We start from the raw sequence: 14,666 nt of genomic DNA on the forward strand, positions 1-14,666 counted from the left end.
ATCCACCTTAGGAGCTGCTCTATCTTGGTCCTAACTATAGTCCTGAAGAACTTAATGTATCTAAGTAAAGTAATGTAACAGCGCTGACTCATATATAGTATCATAGCTAGACAGGTCAGATTTAGAGATTACTACTGCGGCAACAACCCACTCAGTAAGGCCATAGGAGACTTATAACACTGAAAATCCATCTACAGTTTTATTAAGTTGATTGTTAGCAATTATAAGCACGCAGTCGCATATTGATAAATAGTGGCGCTGGCGAAATTCTGGAAAGGATCAGTAATGGCAGTTCATATACTATATCTAGTACACACAGTGTAGGTGATAAATATATTCCTTTAGTTAGTGAGGAGGTGTAGACCAGTCTCTACATAATATAACCTCTATATCTTCCCCTTTAGTGAAATAATTTCTTTAGTAATATTATAATAGCAGAGTAATTAAAGAAGCTTCCTAAGAAGAAAGCTATACCCACTAGAAGTTATAGTAGGGAATACTTTCCACACAGGCTCATACCAAAAAGGGAAGGACATTTCTAAACAGAGCCAGAGACCCTTATACTATGAAAGAGCGTAGTATAGCTTATTATACCTTTACTTAGAAGCGCTAGTGTCCTAGATGAGCATATAGCCTAGCATAAGTGTCACTGCTGTCAAGTGGAGTGACCATAGACTATATAGATGTTTATCAAACCACTATTTCCAGACATATATAATAAGTATTATTCCTCCCTTACACAGCATCTTCAAACCCCTTGCTATCTCCTTATTAGACTTCTAAGTTTATAATGCCTTCCTTAAGGCTTTCTAATCTAGAGTTGCTCTGGGCTTGCAATAAGTAAGAAACTAACAGCAGTGGATAAGAACTATTATAAAGGCTGGTTAAGGTCCACTTTATACTCTATATTATTCTGTAATTTATAACTCTAAATGCCCATGTTAAGCCTCTATAAGAAACTATAATTATCACTAAGACCCCATTACTGCCAGTCATGTTGCAGTTTCTTAAAGAATTAGCAATATAAACTAGTTTAAAATATCCTAAATAATTACTCTTACACCTTGATTTGCAGCCACTAGATTTATAGATCACTTCCCATAGAAGCTAAAGATAACTTTTTCCACTGGATGATGTTATTGCCCTATTACTAGGAAGGATATATTCTAAAAGGACGCGCATATTATATTTAAGCAAACAATATACTTCGAGGTGAGAAGATGAGGAAGTTTAAGACTGTTAGGTATAATAGTAGTGAGTGTTCTTTCATCATTCCACCCTTAAGATCATTATGAGGCCCTTTGATGGGTCCTTATCTGCAGTCTATGATCATGTTGTTTATCTACATGCCTAACCTCAGTTAGTCTTAGCACTATGGGAGAGTTATGTGATATTAACATTGCTGTAGCACTTATGAAAGTTATAATAATAGTCTTTTAGATTATACTATCTGTCTATATTATCTAACTGTTTCATGTTAATTGCAGGTGTTCCCTAGACATAAGCTCTTGCTGTATCTAAAAGTAGATATAGGATGCCATAGGTATGTAAGTACCTAAGGTTCAGCTTACTCTACTATTAACTATCTAAACTGCTTTTGTTTGTTCACTTGTAACTATCCCAGTTTAATTAGTAAACTAAAGAAAAGAGCTTTTAGATGCTTAGTTGATTATAGCTGATCAGGTTAATCATGCATGGACTCTGCTCATAGCACTACCAGACTAGTGGAAGGAACAAGGGTTTAGTGGCTTTTATAGCACCCTTAACCTAAGTAGACTGAATAAGTTAAATAGGGTAGAGCACAGTGGAGCATAGTTAAGTACTATATACAGTTAAATAGTTAAGCACATGTAAAAGAGCTCCATTAGGATGACCTAGTTTACTAACTACCCTACTTAGTGGTTACTTTAAGCACTTCTAGATTATTACTTATTAATCACTTTCTTAAGCCTATTATGCACTGAGCCTGGAACCCCTTAGCGCATTCTATTGCATAAGAAGCTATTTGCAAGTTAAATATAAGCACATTAAGTAAACCCTCTGTATAACCTATTATATGTTAGACATAACTAGAATCCATTGCCACTATGCATCATATTACTTTACCTATATAACAGATATAAAGTCCTTCCCCCTTCTTCTTCTTGATATATTCCTTTATTAAGATTCACTCTTATTAGGTTCCTAAGATCTTCTTCATACTATTATAACCACTTATTATGCATCCTGGCGTCCCAGCACCACAAAATAGGGGTATTCCTCCTTCATGGAACCTAACCATGCATCTATAATACCTAATGATATCGCCCAGCCCATTTGCCCCAGGGTTCGCAACAGTCCCGCAAGGATATAGCTATCAAGGTAACCCCATGTGATAAGCACTCTGGGTAATTACTTACTAACCAGGTTTACAGTTCCGAGTGAAGCACAGCCCCAAACCTAAGCTATTAGATAGGTGCTTGCCCAACAACAGGTTCAGCTATTATAGGGGGTGGTAAAGCTGCTATGTCACCTGCAGCTCCAGCTTTAAGGCATACTACTACAGCCCCTGCATCCATAGTAGTAGGTCTAGCAGCTCTAGCAGCTCTAGAGATTTTCCATGCCCATCCTTCCAGTGATATAAGAGTAAGTCACTTAGCTCATTTAATAAGAGGTTTAATGACAGGTTGGCCTGCTATTAAACACAGCTTAAGGGGCTCAGACCGCAAGCTTATAAAGAAGGATTTAGGAGTTAGAGCAAGAAAATGAGCAGCTCTACTAGTGAGGAAAGTAATCACTAGGAATTACTTATATTAAGGGGTAGCCCTGTATAAAAGCTTATATCTTAGATACCAGCACCTAAAAGAAATATAGCTACCATATCTAGTAGAGATTCCATAGCCTCTATAAATATTTGACGCAAACCAGAAAGCAGACATAATTGCAATGGTAATTAACCACTAATATATAACAAGTTATCTCTTGCACCTCTATTAGTGGGGTGATCTTGGGTTACTGTCAGAAAGCCTTATGGGCGCAAAATATAATCCTAGAAAGTGCAGAAGGTTTAGCCCATAATTAGAGAGGCAATAAGACAGGTGAATTCACCTACTATTAATGCACCACACTGAGGTTCATTTAATACATTAGTATATTAAATAGTACCCAGGAGGCTAGCTAGGGTCTCTACATATTAGATGACTCTAAATATTATAGAATTTTCACAAGCCTTCTTTAATAAACTATAGTGTTAGCACACTATTCATTGCAAAGTTGCACTCCATATAATTACTTAAAGCTCTGTAACTTATAATATATCCTCCTAAAGGGATTATCATACTTCTTAACATAAGCATTTTCTTCAAGTCTATTTAGAGATCACCTTAAAGATTTGCTAGCAATTATTAGATGATATTACTAAACTAGCTCTTAGACCAGCACCATTGTGCATAACCTAGGACTTACTAAAGATAGCTATAGGAGGGATATGGCCATTAACATTATTATAGAAGCTGAGGGTGCATCTAGATGAAGTCTAGAGGCCAGTCACCATCATAATTAAATATCTTCAAATTCTGACTTGGAGTGAGAAAAGCTTAAATTATCAGGTTATTTAACTAGAAGGTGAATAAAGCAAGGAGATAGAAAACTCCCATCATCTACACTGGATGCATAGAGCTGGCGCGAATCCTGCTGCGACAGGACAGGATGACTATAGTATAAACCAGATGTTCACAGGACATGTATAAGCAGCTAGTGTAGGCTATTTATTAGATGGAAGTTAGCACCATGGGAGATATTATTGCTTACCATTATCATCACACTAATGTTAGCCTACTGCTGGGGAGGCAGATGATATTAGCAATCACTTCCACTTAGCTAATGCATACATGTTTGAAGGGTGCCATAGACTTGGCTGCGCATTCTGCCTAGCTGTTAAAGATCAGATTACTCTACAGAGTGTTTCCTATAATTAAGGTATATTTCTCACCATTAAGGCATTGCAGAACGCGTCCCTGTAATCTATGTTGTATATAGATATCCAAGCAAAGTCAGGGCACTATACAGAATAAAGAAGAACCTAATAAAATATATTTATCTTTCATATTTCACTATCATACACAGCTGCATCTATGCAAATTTAGCAACTTTGCGAAAATGCATTCTGTTTCAGTCAGGCTACTAAGAATTATTAAAGCTATATCCCTCATTTTCCTAATTATCCCTAGCCGCCTATAATTGCCCTAGCCTTTAAATTGACCACTACACTCTCTGAGGCAGTTTCTTGTGACATTCTAGACATTGTGTTCTTGCATAGGGTTCAGCTCCGGGCAATTCCAATATAGGTGCAATGAAGAAGAGGGTCTGGGATATCACAGACAGCTAATAAATCCCATAAGTTATAGGGTAGTTCAGCATCATGGAGCATCATATTTAGAGATAGATTATTAAGTAGATTAGAAGTAAGCAATATACAGTAGTAGTAAAATAAACAGTAAATTATATTAAGTGTTAGCAAGGCTCTCATATGTAACTACTTATAATAGAAATGGTAGGCATGCCTTTCTTAAGAAAAGCTAGGTAGTGTCTGTGGAACCAACTCTTTTCAGGACAAGAGGGCCAGGTTCTTAGGAGAGTTTATTCCCTCCTGAGCATGAGCCAGTCGCTTCTAAGAGCTTCTACTCTCCTATAGATCAGGCATACACTCCCAGGAATCCAGCATCATCTCACAGGGTATAGTGGAGGACTGTCTTTTTTATACCTATTTCAGCAGCACAATGTTTCAAACAATGAAAATCCATCAGTTATAGATATAAAGAGCCATGGGTGCTGGGTCTGCAGACAATAAATTAGAAGCTGGACTATGCAAAGTCTCTACCTTATAGGAGATATTCTCTAACAGAATTAAAGGTATATATAACGCCTAGTATACACAACTTTTCCCTGATCTTCTTGTCCCAAGGACTAACTATTTTAGATGAATCTACTAGTTCTTCCCAGCAAGTTACTCTTGTGCATCACTACAAGCCTGCCTAGTGTGAAAGACATCTTATCTTTTATCCTGGTCAGCTAGACTACATCTAACCTATTGCTTTCATATTTTTATAAATTTAATATTATGCATTAGAACAGCTTGGCATTGCATTAGGCCGCACAGTATGGAAAACTATAAGTCAGAGATGATGCTCTGCCACCACTAGCCTGATGTTAACACTGTCTATCATACCTATACACCCCTTATATATACAGCAATCCACGGATCAGAGTTAATTATTAAGGCCCTTCTTGCCAGGTCTTAAATTTTAGTTAACTTCCAAAATAAACAAGGACAATGCGCCTTATGGTGGGCAGTATAGTAGGGATTTACTAAAATAGTTAAGGACCTATTATAATATCCTAATATCTAAGTAGACCTCCCTAAGACAGAATATAGCCTCACCCCGCTGGCCACGGCCGTGGAAAATGGGCATGTAATTATTATTAAGTGGCTGATCTAAACCAGCTAAGTAGATGTTAACGCGCCAGACTGATTGTAATAGCCACCAGTTTTTCATGCCATCTATCACCACGATTTGGCTATTCTCGACATCTTGCTTGTGGATAACAGACTTAACCTATCCTAGCAGGATGACTTAGGCCGCACGGCCCTCATCTACAGTATGTTGAAGGGTCAGCCAGTCCTAACTAAGATGCTCTTAGGCCACCCAAACCCCTATGTGGATAGTCAAGATTCAGATAACTAGACAGCACTATGGTATGCAGTGTAATAAGGTAATAAAGACCTTATCTAGCTGCTCCTCAGCAGCAGCTTAGATTATCTATGCCGGGGATATAGACAGTCTCACCCTACTCCTCTTATCAATTAGGCAGGTAAACGTGTCCATGGTGTAGAAGTTGATAAGGTATTCTCATTATGATCATTTGATAGCAACACCTAGTATTAACCATGGCATCAGCACTGAGCCACCGCCATTGTGCCTTGCCATAAAATAGAAGAGTGAGGATATTGTGCAGCTGTTGCTTGATCATAGCTGGAATATAAATGAAGTAGATGTGGATGGCTGAGCACCATTGCATTTAGCAGCTAAGAATGGGGATCATATAATTATCTAGGTCCTTTTGAATCATACACAGGTTGATTTGCACGCGCAGGACTGGTGGAAATTAATAGCATTGCACAAGGCTGCCAGGCAAGGGCACTTGCCTATAGTTAAGCTGCTTCTGGCCGAGCTGAGCATCAACATTAATACTAAGGACAGAAATGGAGTGACCCCACTCTAGTAGGCTACTTAAGGTAATTACAAACATGTGGCCGCATGGCTGCTGGCTGAACTAAATATAGATATTAATGCCATTAGCCAGCTTAAAGGAACTTAATTAATGTCCCTTCATCATGCAGTCTGACAATAATTAAACTTAGTCATCTGCCTGCTTTTAACAAAGAAGAGCCTTAATCCTAATGTTATTAACCATTAGGGCTAGACTCTGTTAGGCTGCGCAGCTAGCCAGGGCAATATTAAGATCATAGAATAGCTGCTCAGCCAATAAGATATCCAAGTGAATGCTACTAAGAAAAATGAATAATCACTACTATAGTTAGCTGCAAGGAATGGCTGTATCTAAGTAGTTTAACAGCTGCTAGAGTACCAAAATATTAATATTAACTAAAGATGGAATGGGCACCTGTCACCACTATTAGCTGCCATCCTTAAGCACTCGTCGAAAATAGTCCATGATCTATATACGGAGTACCCGTATGTAACAGTACATTCGGAATGCCTTGACATGATACGACGTCTGGTCGACTATCGCCAGGCTCTTCTGAAAGCTGGAGTGTCGGTTGGCCCAAAGCGGCCCACCACTCTCAGCCAGTTCTATGAAGTGTTTGAACAACGATTAACTAGGGTGCTTTCTGATGATCCCTTTGGACGCAACGGCTCGTTTGCCCCCCGACGTGTAGTTGAGCCACATTTCTATTACTTCCGGGACACCGACCTCACAATGTCGCGTGGGCTTTTGGAGACCAGAAGGTCTATGTGAGTTCTGCATAAGTATAACCTATGGTGCTTCCATCCCATCACTAACAACCTGCCATTAGGAATACGAAATGGCACCATACCCCATACCAGGACTCACGCAGGAGATCCTTTCATACCTGCGACCTCTTCCGCCGTCCTTGCAAGGACAATCTGGTATATATCTTGAACTGGAGGCACTACCCACTGAGCTCCAAGACATGATTTATAAATATTTACACCTTTTTATCAACCCTGAGCACGCATGCACTCGTTGCTTACCGCCAAGGCTGTGGCGTGACTTGCTTTTCAACCAGCAGATTTTACCATGGCTTTGGGATTTGTACATCTCCGCCCTACAGAGCTGCCCTGTGGCATCCGATGCGGTGGACGTTCCGACATTTGAAGCAGAAGAAGTTTGGGATTGGGAGCACCTTGTTCGCACCCTTGCACAAGTGGAGGTGTTTGAACCAGGGCAACCTTTAGAGCATGCTCCCCTCCGCCTGCGGAATCGTCGGCGGATCTGGAGACTACTAGAGGAGGCTGAGGATGAAGATATTGAGGAGTGGCTTGATGCTCATATATACAACAGAAAATGACGTGGAGATATGAAGATACTAGTAAAACCATGTTATTTAGCCGAGGTTCAGTAGCTACTGTGTTATACCCGAATACGACCTGCCCCATTAATAGAGTTGCATAACCGAACCGCAAAAATCGAACCCGAACCTCACCGAACTCGCAGCGGTTTGGGTTCGGTTCCTAGCCTAGGGAATCGCACCAGTTTCGGTTTCCATTCACTATAAATTGACCGTTAAACGCGACCATTTAGACTATCAGAACTGTGGACGACCCCGACCCCCCCCAAAGCTGTATCAGAGTTTCAGGAGTCTGCGCTGAGTTGAGGGGTTTCCATCCGCTGGATCATGGGTGTACATCGATAGTTGGCAGCAAGAGTCAAGATTTCATTCCGCCACTCTCCCTGGACCGACCCTTCCGGCATATAGTCAATAAGGCTGAATACAGGAGTCCAGTCTTGCTGACTTATAATACAGTCAGACCATCTGATGATGACAAGTCGGAAAAAGCCAACGTTCTGTAACTCATGTCCTAATGTCTCATCCAGAAACAGTATCCTGAGTCTCGTTATATCTCCCCATCGGAGTATCTGATCAGCGGCGCCCATCGCCGGGTTCCGAAGGAATCGTTCATTGTCAAAGTCCGATTTTTCAAGCATAACACGCAGCATGGCCTCTGAACCATATAAGCAAGTTATGCTAAGTGGATCATATAGACTGCTTTCGAACTCAAACCTGGGTGAGATCGCACAATCTGGTCGACAGTTTTGTTGTATCCAATTCTGAAGCCGAGTCGAGCCTGCTCGGCATAGATCCTCTATGCTCTCTAGTCTTGGAAGACAGTTGGCCGTAATAGAGCCAAAATACTCCAGCCAGTGGCATGATGCATACACGAAGAACTCACCAAAGCCACGCTCAGTTGGATCGTAATGGATCATGTTCTCCTCCCAAGATTCCCACGTGCAATATCGGTCGTATTGAACTGGTTCTTTGTTTTCGTCGAACAGATCGTCATCTTGAGGTAATTCTGCAATCGCCATCTGCTCTTCAGAAAAGAGGCTGCGCTGGCCAATTTCATCTAAGAGGAGGTATCTAATGCAAATATCGAAGATAAAAGCATTTAGATCTTCTAATCGCTGCTCAGTGACCATTTGACTGGGCTTTCTGACAGGGCCACCTTGCGTGAGAGGCAGATCAGAATTCTCCAATACGAACTCCTTGACTGATTGATGCACTAGACGAACTTGGCGTGCCCTCACATCCTTTAAATCGACGCGTGCAATGAATGGATGGATGAGAGACATGATTCTTTGGTGATCCACCAGACAAGCAAGATCATTCACAGTGGTAACAGGAGTAAAATCCAGCGTTACGGCCCAGGCTAACTCGAGTATGCTGAAAGGTCTATGTGTGACAGCAAGAAGTTTCAGTGCTGTACTGGCAAGTTGCTGATTTTCTGGATCGTCTGAGGTAGAGCGAGAAAATAGCGTCGCGTAGAGGCTTGTCAGCTGCTTTGGTAGTGGAATATCTTGCATGAAGCGTCGCATAGGATCAATTGCGCTGATTTTGCGGACTTCAATAAGCTCGACAATCATCTTCGTCCATATGGCGCTGCCTTGCGCTAAGCGAGACAACTGATCGCGGACGAGTACTTTGACATTCGGCGAAAGATACGATAGTTGATTCTCAATCATCTTATCTGCCACTATGGCATCGCGCTCAGCGTCGGGATCAAGCTCAATCCAAGCGGCCTCTCCCAGTTGCTGCAATATCGCTTGTTCGGGACGAGTAGAAAGCAAGATTTTAAGCCCCGGGCCTTCCACGATAATGTTCCCAATATACGCAGAAGTCTACCGCGAGACGCTCTATCGCACTCGTCCAGACCATCAATCACAAAATAAATGGGCCGGTCAATCATTTCAAGTAGCCTCTCAAGATACTCTCCCAGTTCTGTAATACTAGCTGCCAGATCGAAAGTTCCAGCTGCTTGAGCTTGTTTGTACCACTCGAAAAATGGCTTTTTCAGGCCTGGAAGTTGCTCAAGTAGCGATAAAATCAGTGCAGAAAGTATGGATGTTCCCTTCCCGGTTTTATCGTCTCGACAATAGTAATAGCATAGCTTTGGTTCGGGTAGTCGTCCTTGATTTCTGATCTTTAGTATATCTACCAGAAACGACATGGCGACAGTTTTGCCACAGCCCATATCGCCGACTAAAACCAACTGCTGAGAATTGTCGATAGCGTCGTACCAATTAACAAAACTGGATGTCTCCAGCAAATATTTGCAGGCCTGGTCAGCTCGGACAGTTCGGAGCTCATCATGGTACTGATACTGGTGGCTCATCTGATCGCTTCCCAGCCATCGAGCAACTAGGAGAGTATGAGAACTAGCCTCCCAGGAATAAGTAAGAGGATCCTTACTCTCATAATCATATAGCATTAATTTGATATCCTCCATAATTTCCCATGTCGCTTTCTGGATAAGATTGCGAAGTGTGTCAGAATACCGCAGAAACTCTGATACAATACTTGGAAGGCGGTCAGTCTCCAAGACCATTTTTTTTATGAGCTTTGCTCCTTTCCGGCTCAACATTTCATAAGCGACTTTGTAGAACTCCAGCATCTTTTGATACACCATAACAAGTACCTATCAAAGTCAGAGACGTACATAGAAGAGTCACAGTTGTAGACCATGCCTTGTGGATGTCCTTTCTCTCTGATTTTCGGCCAAGTGTGTCACAGTCGTCGATGTAAGAGATTTTCTCTAACATCTCTGCAATCTGCTTTGCAAAGTCCAAATCAGCAGTGGCGAAACTGATGGCAATCTTATAAGAATTGTTAGTCATCTGCTGCATAGATATATACTGTATTCGTTAATCGAAGGGCTTACCGCAGTCACGCCCTTGAGTAGACCAACAACTGAGGTTGCCGTTGGCTCAATGCTTGCCAAAGGACTCGTCAGATCCAGCAAGAGTTTAAACCTCTCAAGGGGTACTTTTAAAGAGCGCAAGCATCGTAATCCTCTGTCAAAGGCAGATTCTTGCATCACCTCTCTCTCGAGTTGGTCCAGCTCTGCAAACAACTGCGCCACGTTCTTCCCCTCCAGAATTGCAATGTCTATCTCATCCCGAAAACTTTCAACTGCCTCACGGTATGCTGCACTCCAAAGGTCCGAAGAGTTAATGACTATGCTAGTCTTGTCGATCGTTGATCCATCGGACGTCAGACTTCGTTCAGTACATTCCCTAACCAGAGACCCCGTCTGTGTTCAATTCGGATGCCATCTATTCTTGCATTCGGACGACTACAGGCATTGCTACTCAGGCTATAAGACAGTGAGCCACTAGGGCATATATCAGATCGAGAAATATGCGGGCAAGTTACTGAGCACAAGTTTATCTAATTGAAACGGTACTTACCTGACTGGAAGTTCCGAGTGCGCTTTGGAGATCTGTGATGGGCGAGGGCTGTCCTTTATTGCTGAATCTTGGGACGACTCTCGAGATTTATTTCGGAGTCGATCAAATCGTCGGCGAAATATACTCCTGATCCGACCGGGGTCATCTAATGACTGCGTCATGATACTGAGTAGATTCAGAAAAAAAAAGGTTCTGTTCGGCCTAGACAATGAGATTTTGATGTTGCGGAAAGAATCTTAGTTCTAAGGAATCTGAGGTGGCCGGCTGGCTATCGTCTCAAATACCTGTGAATGAGTGATTTTTGGCTACGCCTAGAAGTCGTCGGGAGGGGACGGGCCGCACATAGCGATTGCCCCACTTCGGGTGCCTTACCCCTCATCAGCAAACTATCTGATTGGGCGGAAGTGGCCATAGGCGTGCCCCTGTCACTTGTCACTGTGAATAGTCTGGTGGCGCCTTTGCAAACAATTTTCTCAAGACAAGGAATGCGAGAAGAACTGAGCATGCTCAACCACCTACTTTACCTGAATGCTTTAAATCATCATCACTAGTATGTGCAAGAATGGTACATCACTGACATACATACTGACACGCATACTGACATGAATTCTATGGCTAGATCATCCTTCTGCCTCCGTCGGACTCTCGCTCCCCGATTTCCGGAAAATATATATAGCAGAATGGCCTTCCTCGAATGCCAGCTTGTTTGCCATCGACAAACTATCTTTATATCGAAGATACGATTGGTCTGCGGTCTCTGAAGCAAGGACCTGCTAGACGTTGGATTTTTTCGCCTACCGATCGAACTTCGCAATCGTATTTACAAAGAAGTGCTGGCTTTGCCACAACAACTCTAACACTATAATGGCCCTGTACCCGGGGGTAATCCTAGGGTTGACAAGGGGGTAGAAACGACGGCGGCAGAATGAATTCCACGTGGAGTGGAGGCATTGCAGTCCCTGGGAACAACCTGAGCGTGGCCAGGTAAATATGCGTGCAAACCCGAACTTCGTTACCAGCTCTCAGAATGTATTGGTCGTCCTTTCCGCATGGGTGACGTGTTAAGTTCCACATTCAGGATCCTGAGGGCAACATAGGCTTCGTCGTGATCGTTACATCACCAGGAAATTCCGGTGTGACACCCCACAATCCATCTGGGTTTTGCTCGGGCAGCATATATTTTGCAATAGGCAGTTCTATCTGCTTTCCAGTTCAGGCCCAAGGCTTGTCGGAGGAAGATATACTTCGCAATGAGGTGGCATTGGATCTCAGTTCACCGCACCCGTGAACACCCTCGTGAACGGCCACATTCACATAGTCGCTTGAGAGCTGCAAGACATGCTCTACCTGTCCAGCCAGGGAGGATTGGCCCGACGGCCTGATCTCCTGGGCGACTGCTTGGAGAGCCATTTAAGAACCAGGAGAAGAGTTTGCCGACCATAGGCATTGCTCATGCTTCTTATACGGTGCCTCGCACATGGTGGACTGCATTTGAATTTTGGGATTGTCCTGACGATGCAGCGCCATACATGAGACTTGTATCTGGCCACTCATAATGACGATTCTATTGCCAGCGATGGATCATATATGATTGGTTCAGACCAGGTTTGCAAGGAGACGGGAATTATCTCTCGTACCTACAATTATCCTCTGATGATGAGCCTGATGAGCAAGAAAGCTTATAAAGAGAAAGAGCACTACTTCACAGTCTGAAAGGGGTGCCTAGCATTCTTCTGTCATAGGTACTACCAGAATATCAGCGGATTGCCGCTGACTACTCGTCATCCCCCGCGTCCTCCCCCAAATCCTCCCCAAAATCTCTCCATCCCAGCTGTGTCAATTTCGCCGTTCTCCTTGGACTTTTTGCTGCCAGTACGATACTGATCAAGCTTTTACTCGAACATAAATTTCTGGGCCCGAGGAGTCAAGGGCTCCTTGTTCAGTTTCTCCCGGTATTGATCTTCTTCATGGAGTTCCAAATCTCCCAAAATGGCATATTTTCGCCTCTCGGCAAGACTGCTGAGACCGAGGTCATCTGCCCACCGCCCGTTGCCGACGATATTGTATAGGAATTGGCCCTTTTTGTCTGTGTTGTGGCCGTGCCAGAATCCCTCGACGACAATTGCTTCACGGCCACCCTCCTGAGATTTCAGGTCAAACCAGTTCTCTCCCACCGCGCCGAAGAAGTCTTTCAGATGAGGGTTAGGATGATTGCCTGCCCAGGTTATCTTAGCGTTCCAACACTTGAACGATGGCAAATCCTTATAGAGTTCATAATGACCAGGGGTGTCTCTGTAGATGGATGAGGAAAAGATCCACTTATTGCTGTTGATGAACGGGATCACAATGGGCGTGATCTTGTGACCCTTTAATTTGAACAAAACCGTTGTGGAATTGAACTATTCAACAATGATCTGAGAAATGCTGATCGGGTGGGACTAGTGGTCAGGGTGTTCACTTACTGTTTGAGTGTCAATGCAGAAGGTTCTGTTGTTCATTAAAGACATTGTGATCAGTGAGCTCAAACCAGGTCGGCACCCAGCCACTGTGCATACCCTTGACCATGCAAGAGAAGTAGGGTTGGCCTTTTGCATGAAACTCAAGATCCTTGATATCTTCCAAGAATCTGATCCCGCGGCCACCCCACTGAAGAAGGCCTAGTCACCGCTTAGCAATTAAGGCTTCCACTCGTGGGTTGCAATGTACACACCGTAGTCCACCCCTACATAATCATTGAGAGAAATACTCGCATTCTAATAGATGTCGTCATAATCAGGTAGCTTTGCGCTGAGCATCGCGTTTCCTCTGTCATTGTTGAATGAGAGACCGGTCGTGAGTTCCCACCATTTAACCATATTGAGAGAGTTGAAGGGTATTCAGACGCTGCGAGTCCGTCAACGTACTTTCTGAATGAGGGTAAAATGCCACCGAGGCACGTCATCCAGAGCGCTTAAATATCTTTTCTGGATGCGGGGTTTCTTCCTGCGTTGATTCTGAGACTCTGGCCGGCCAGATCTGGTTTGCCAATCGCCACGTTCACAGCCTTCATTGGGTGACAAGGATGCGTCCATGCTCCGTGCTGTCCACTGTTCAGCCCAGCACAGGATTTTTGCTCTAATAGGTGAAGTCTCCGTTTGTGCTCAGCCAGCCACTCACTCTGTAATGATGTCAGTGCGTTACTCAGATAGTTGTTTCCTTCATGGAACAGGCCGGGTGCCGCAAGATAATAGATTTGCAGCGTTTGTTGACTGTGAAAGCTACAGCGCTAATCCCTGACTCATGCTAACTATGTAATACTTAAAGTACAGGCGAATGTGCTTTTGAATAGTAAGCCTTCCCTCTGTCTGGAGTATATCTCTCCTTATTGGCCAAGTTCTAATTGAGGAATGAAGATATGGAAGGCTTAAATGTGTATCCCCTGCCTAAAGATGTAGCAGTGACTTTAATAGCTGACCCAGAACTTTTTGTATCTTTGTTTGCATACCCTATAGTCTACTTGGCTAATATTTGTCTAGCGCTGTGTTCAGTCGGCCAGGTTTGTTGTCAATCTAGGGCATTTTGTAATCCCTGCCAGAGAGGTCTGCAGAGGGGTTCTCTACTAAGGAGGCCAGGAGCTCTTTCAACGCAGGGACCAGGCTGATGAAGCTATTTCAACTATCCCTACAGAGCAGACA

At 43.1% G+C, this 14,666-nt stretch overlaps 5 protein-coding genes across 5 annotated transcripts; 2 read left to right on the forward strand and 3 right to left on the reverse strand.

Annotated features, from left to right (window-relative positions):
* Positions 1 to 6,093: 6,093 nt before the first annotated feature.
* On the forward strand, positions 6,094 to 6,261 carry P174DRAFT_379165 (ankyrin repeat domain-containing protein; the record flags this gene model as incomplete). Its single annotated transcript, XM_024822886.1, has 1 exon — positions 6,094 to 6,261. A coding segment is annotated over one exon (168 nt), but the record flags the coding sequence as incomplete, so codon positions are not given.
* A 504-nt stretch (positions 6,262 to 6,765) lies between these two features.
* P174DRAFT_454869 (uncharacterized protein) lies at positions 6,766 to 7,594 on the forward strand (the record flags this gene model as incomplete). The annotated part of the gene is made up of 3 exons (XM_024829272.1): positions 6,766 to 7,016; positions 7,079 to 7,172; positions 7,313 to 7,594. 3 exons carry the CDS (start codon positions 6,766 to 6,768, stop codon positions 7,592 to 7,594), a joined length of 627 nt encoding a protein of 208 aa, XP_024677738.1.
* Positions 7,595 to 7,878: 284 nt separating this feature from the next.
* On the reverse strand, positions 7,879 to 10,130 carry P174DRAFT_464308 (NACHT domain protein; the record flags this gene model as incomplete). The annotated part of the gene is made up of 2 exons (XM_024830374.1): positions 7,879 to 9,389; positions 9,416 to 10,130. 2 exons carry the CDS (start codon positions 10,128 to 10,130, stop codon positions 7,879 to 7,881), a joined length of 2,226 nt encoding a protein of 741 aa, XP_024677739.1.
* Positions 10,131 to 10,299: 169 nt separating this feature from the next.
* On the reverse strand, positions 10,300 to 10,514 carry P174DRAFT_333160 (uncharacterized protein; the record flags this gene model as incomplete). Its single annotated transcript, XM_024821676.1, has 2 exons — positions 10,300 to 10,398; positions 10,464 to 10,514. Coding segments are annotated over 2 exons (150 nt in total), but the record flags the coding sequence as incomplete, so codon positions are not given.
* A 2,261-nt stretch (positions 10,515 to 12,775) lies between these two features.
* P174DRAFT_445767 (uncharacterized protein) lies at positions 12,776 to 13,898 on the reverse strand. Its single transcript, XM_024828411.1, has 3 exons — positions 13,703 to 13,898; positions 13,455 to 13,649; positions 12,776 to 13,391 (listed from the first exon to the last, which is right to left on the reverse strand). Exons 2-3 carry the CDS (start codon positions 13,497 to 13,499, stop codon positions 12,885 to 12,887), a joined length of 552 nt encoding a protein of 183 aa, XP_024677741.1. The 5' UTR covers positions 13,500 to 13,649; positions 13,703 to 13,898; the 3' UTR covers positions 12,776 to 12,884.
* Positions 13,899 to 14,666: the final 768 nt, after the last annotated feature.

This window comes from Aspergillus novofumigatus (assembly GCF_002847465.1).
Source record: "Aspergillus novofumigatus IBT 16806 chromosome Unknown P174scaffold_10, whole genome shotgun sequence".
Lineage (NCBI taxonomy): Eukaryota > Fungi > Ascomycota > Eurotiomycetes > Eurotiales > Aspergillaceae > Aspergillus > Aspergillus novofumigatus.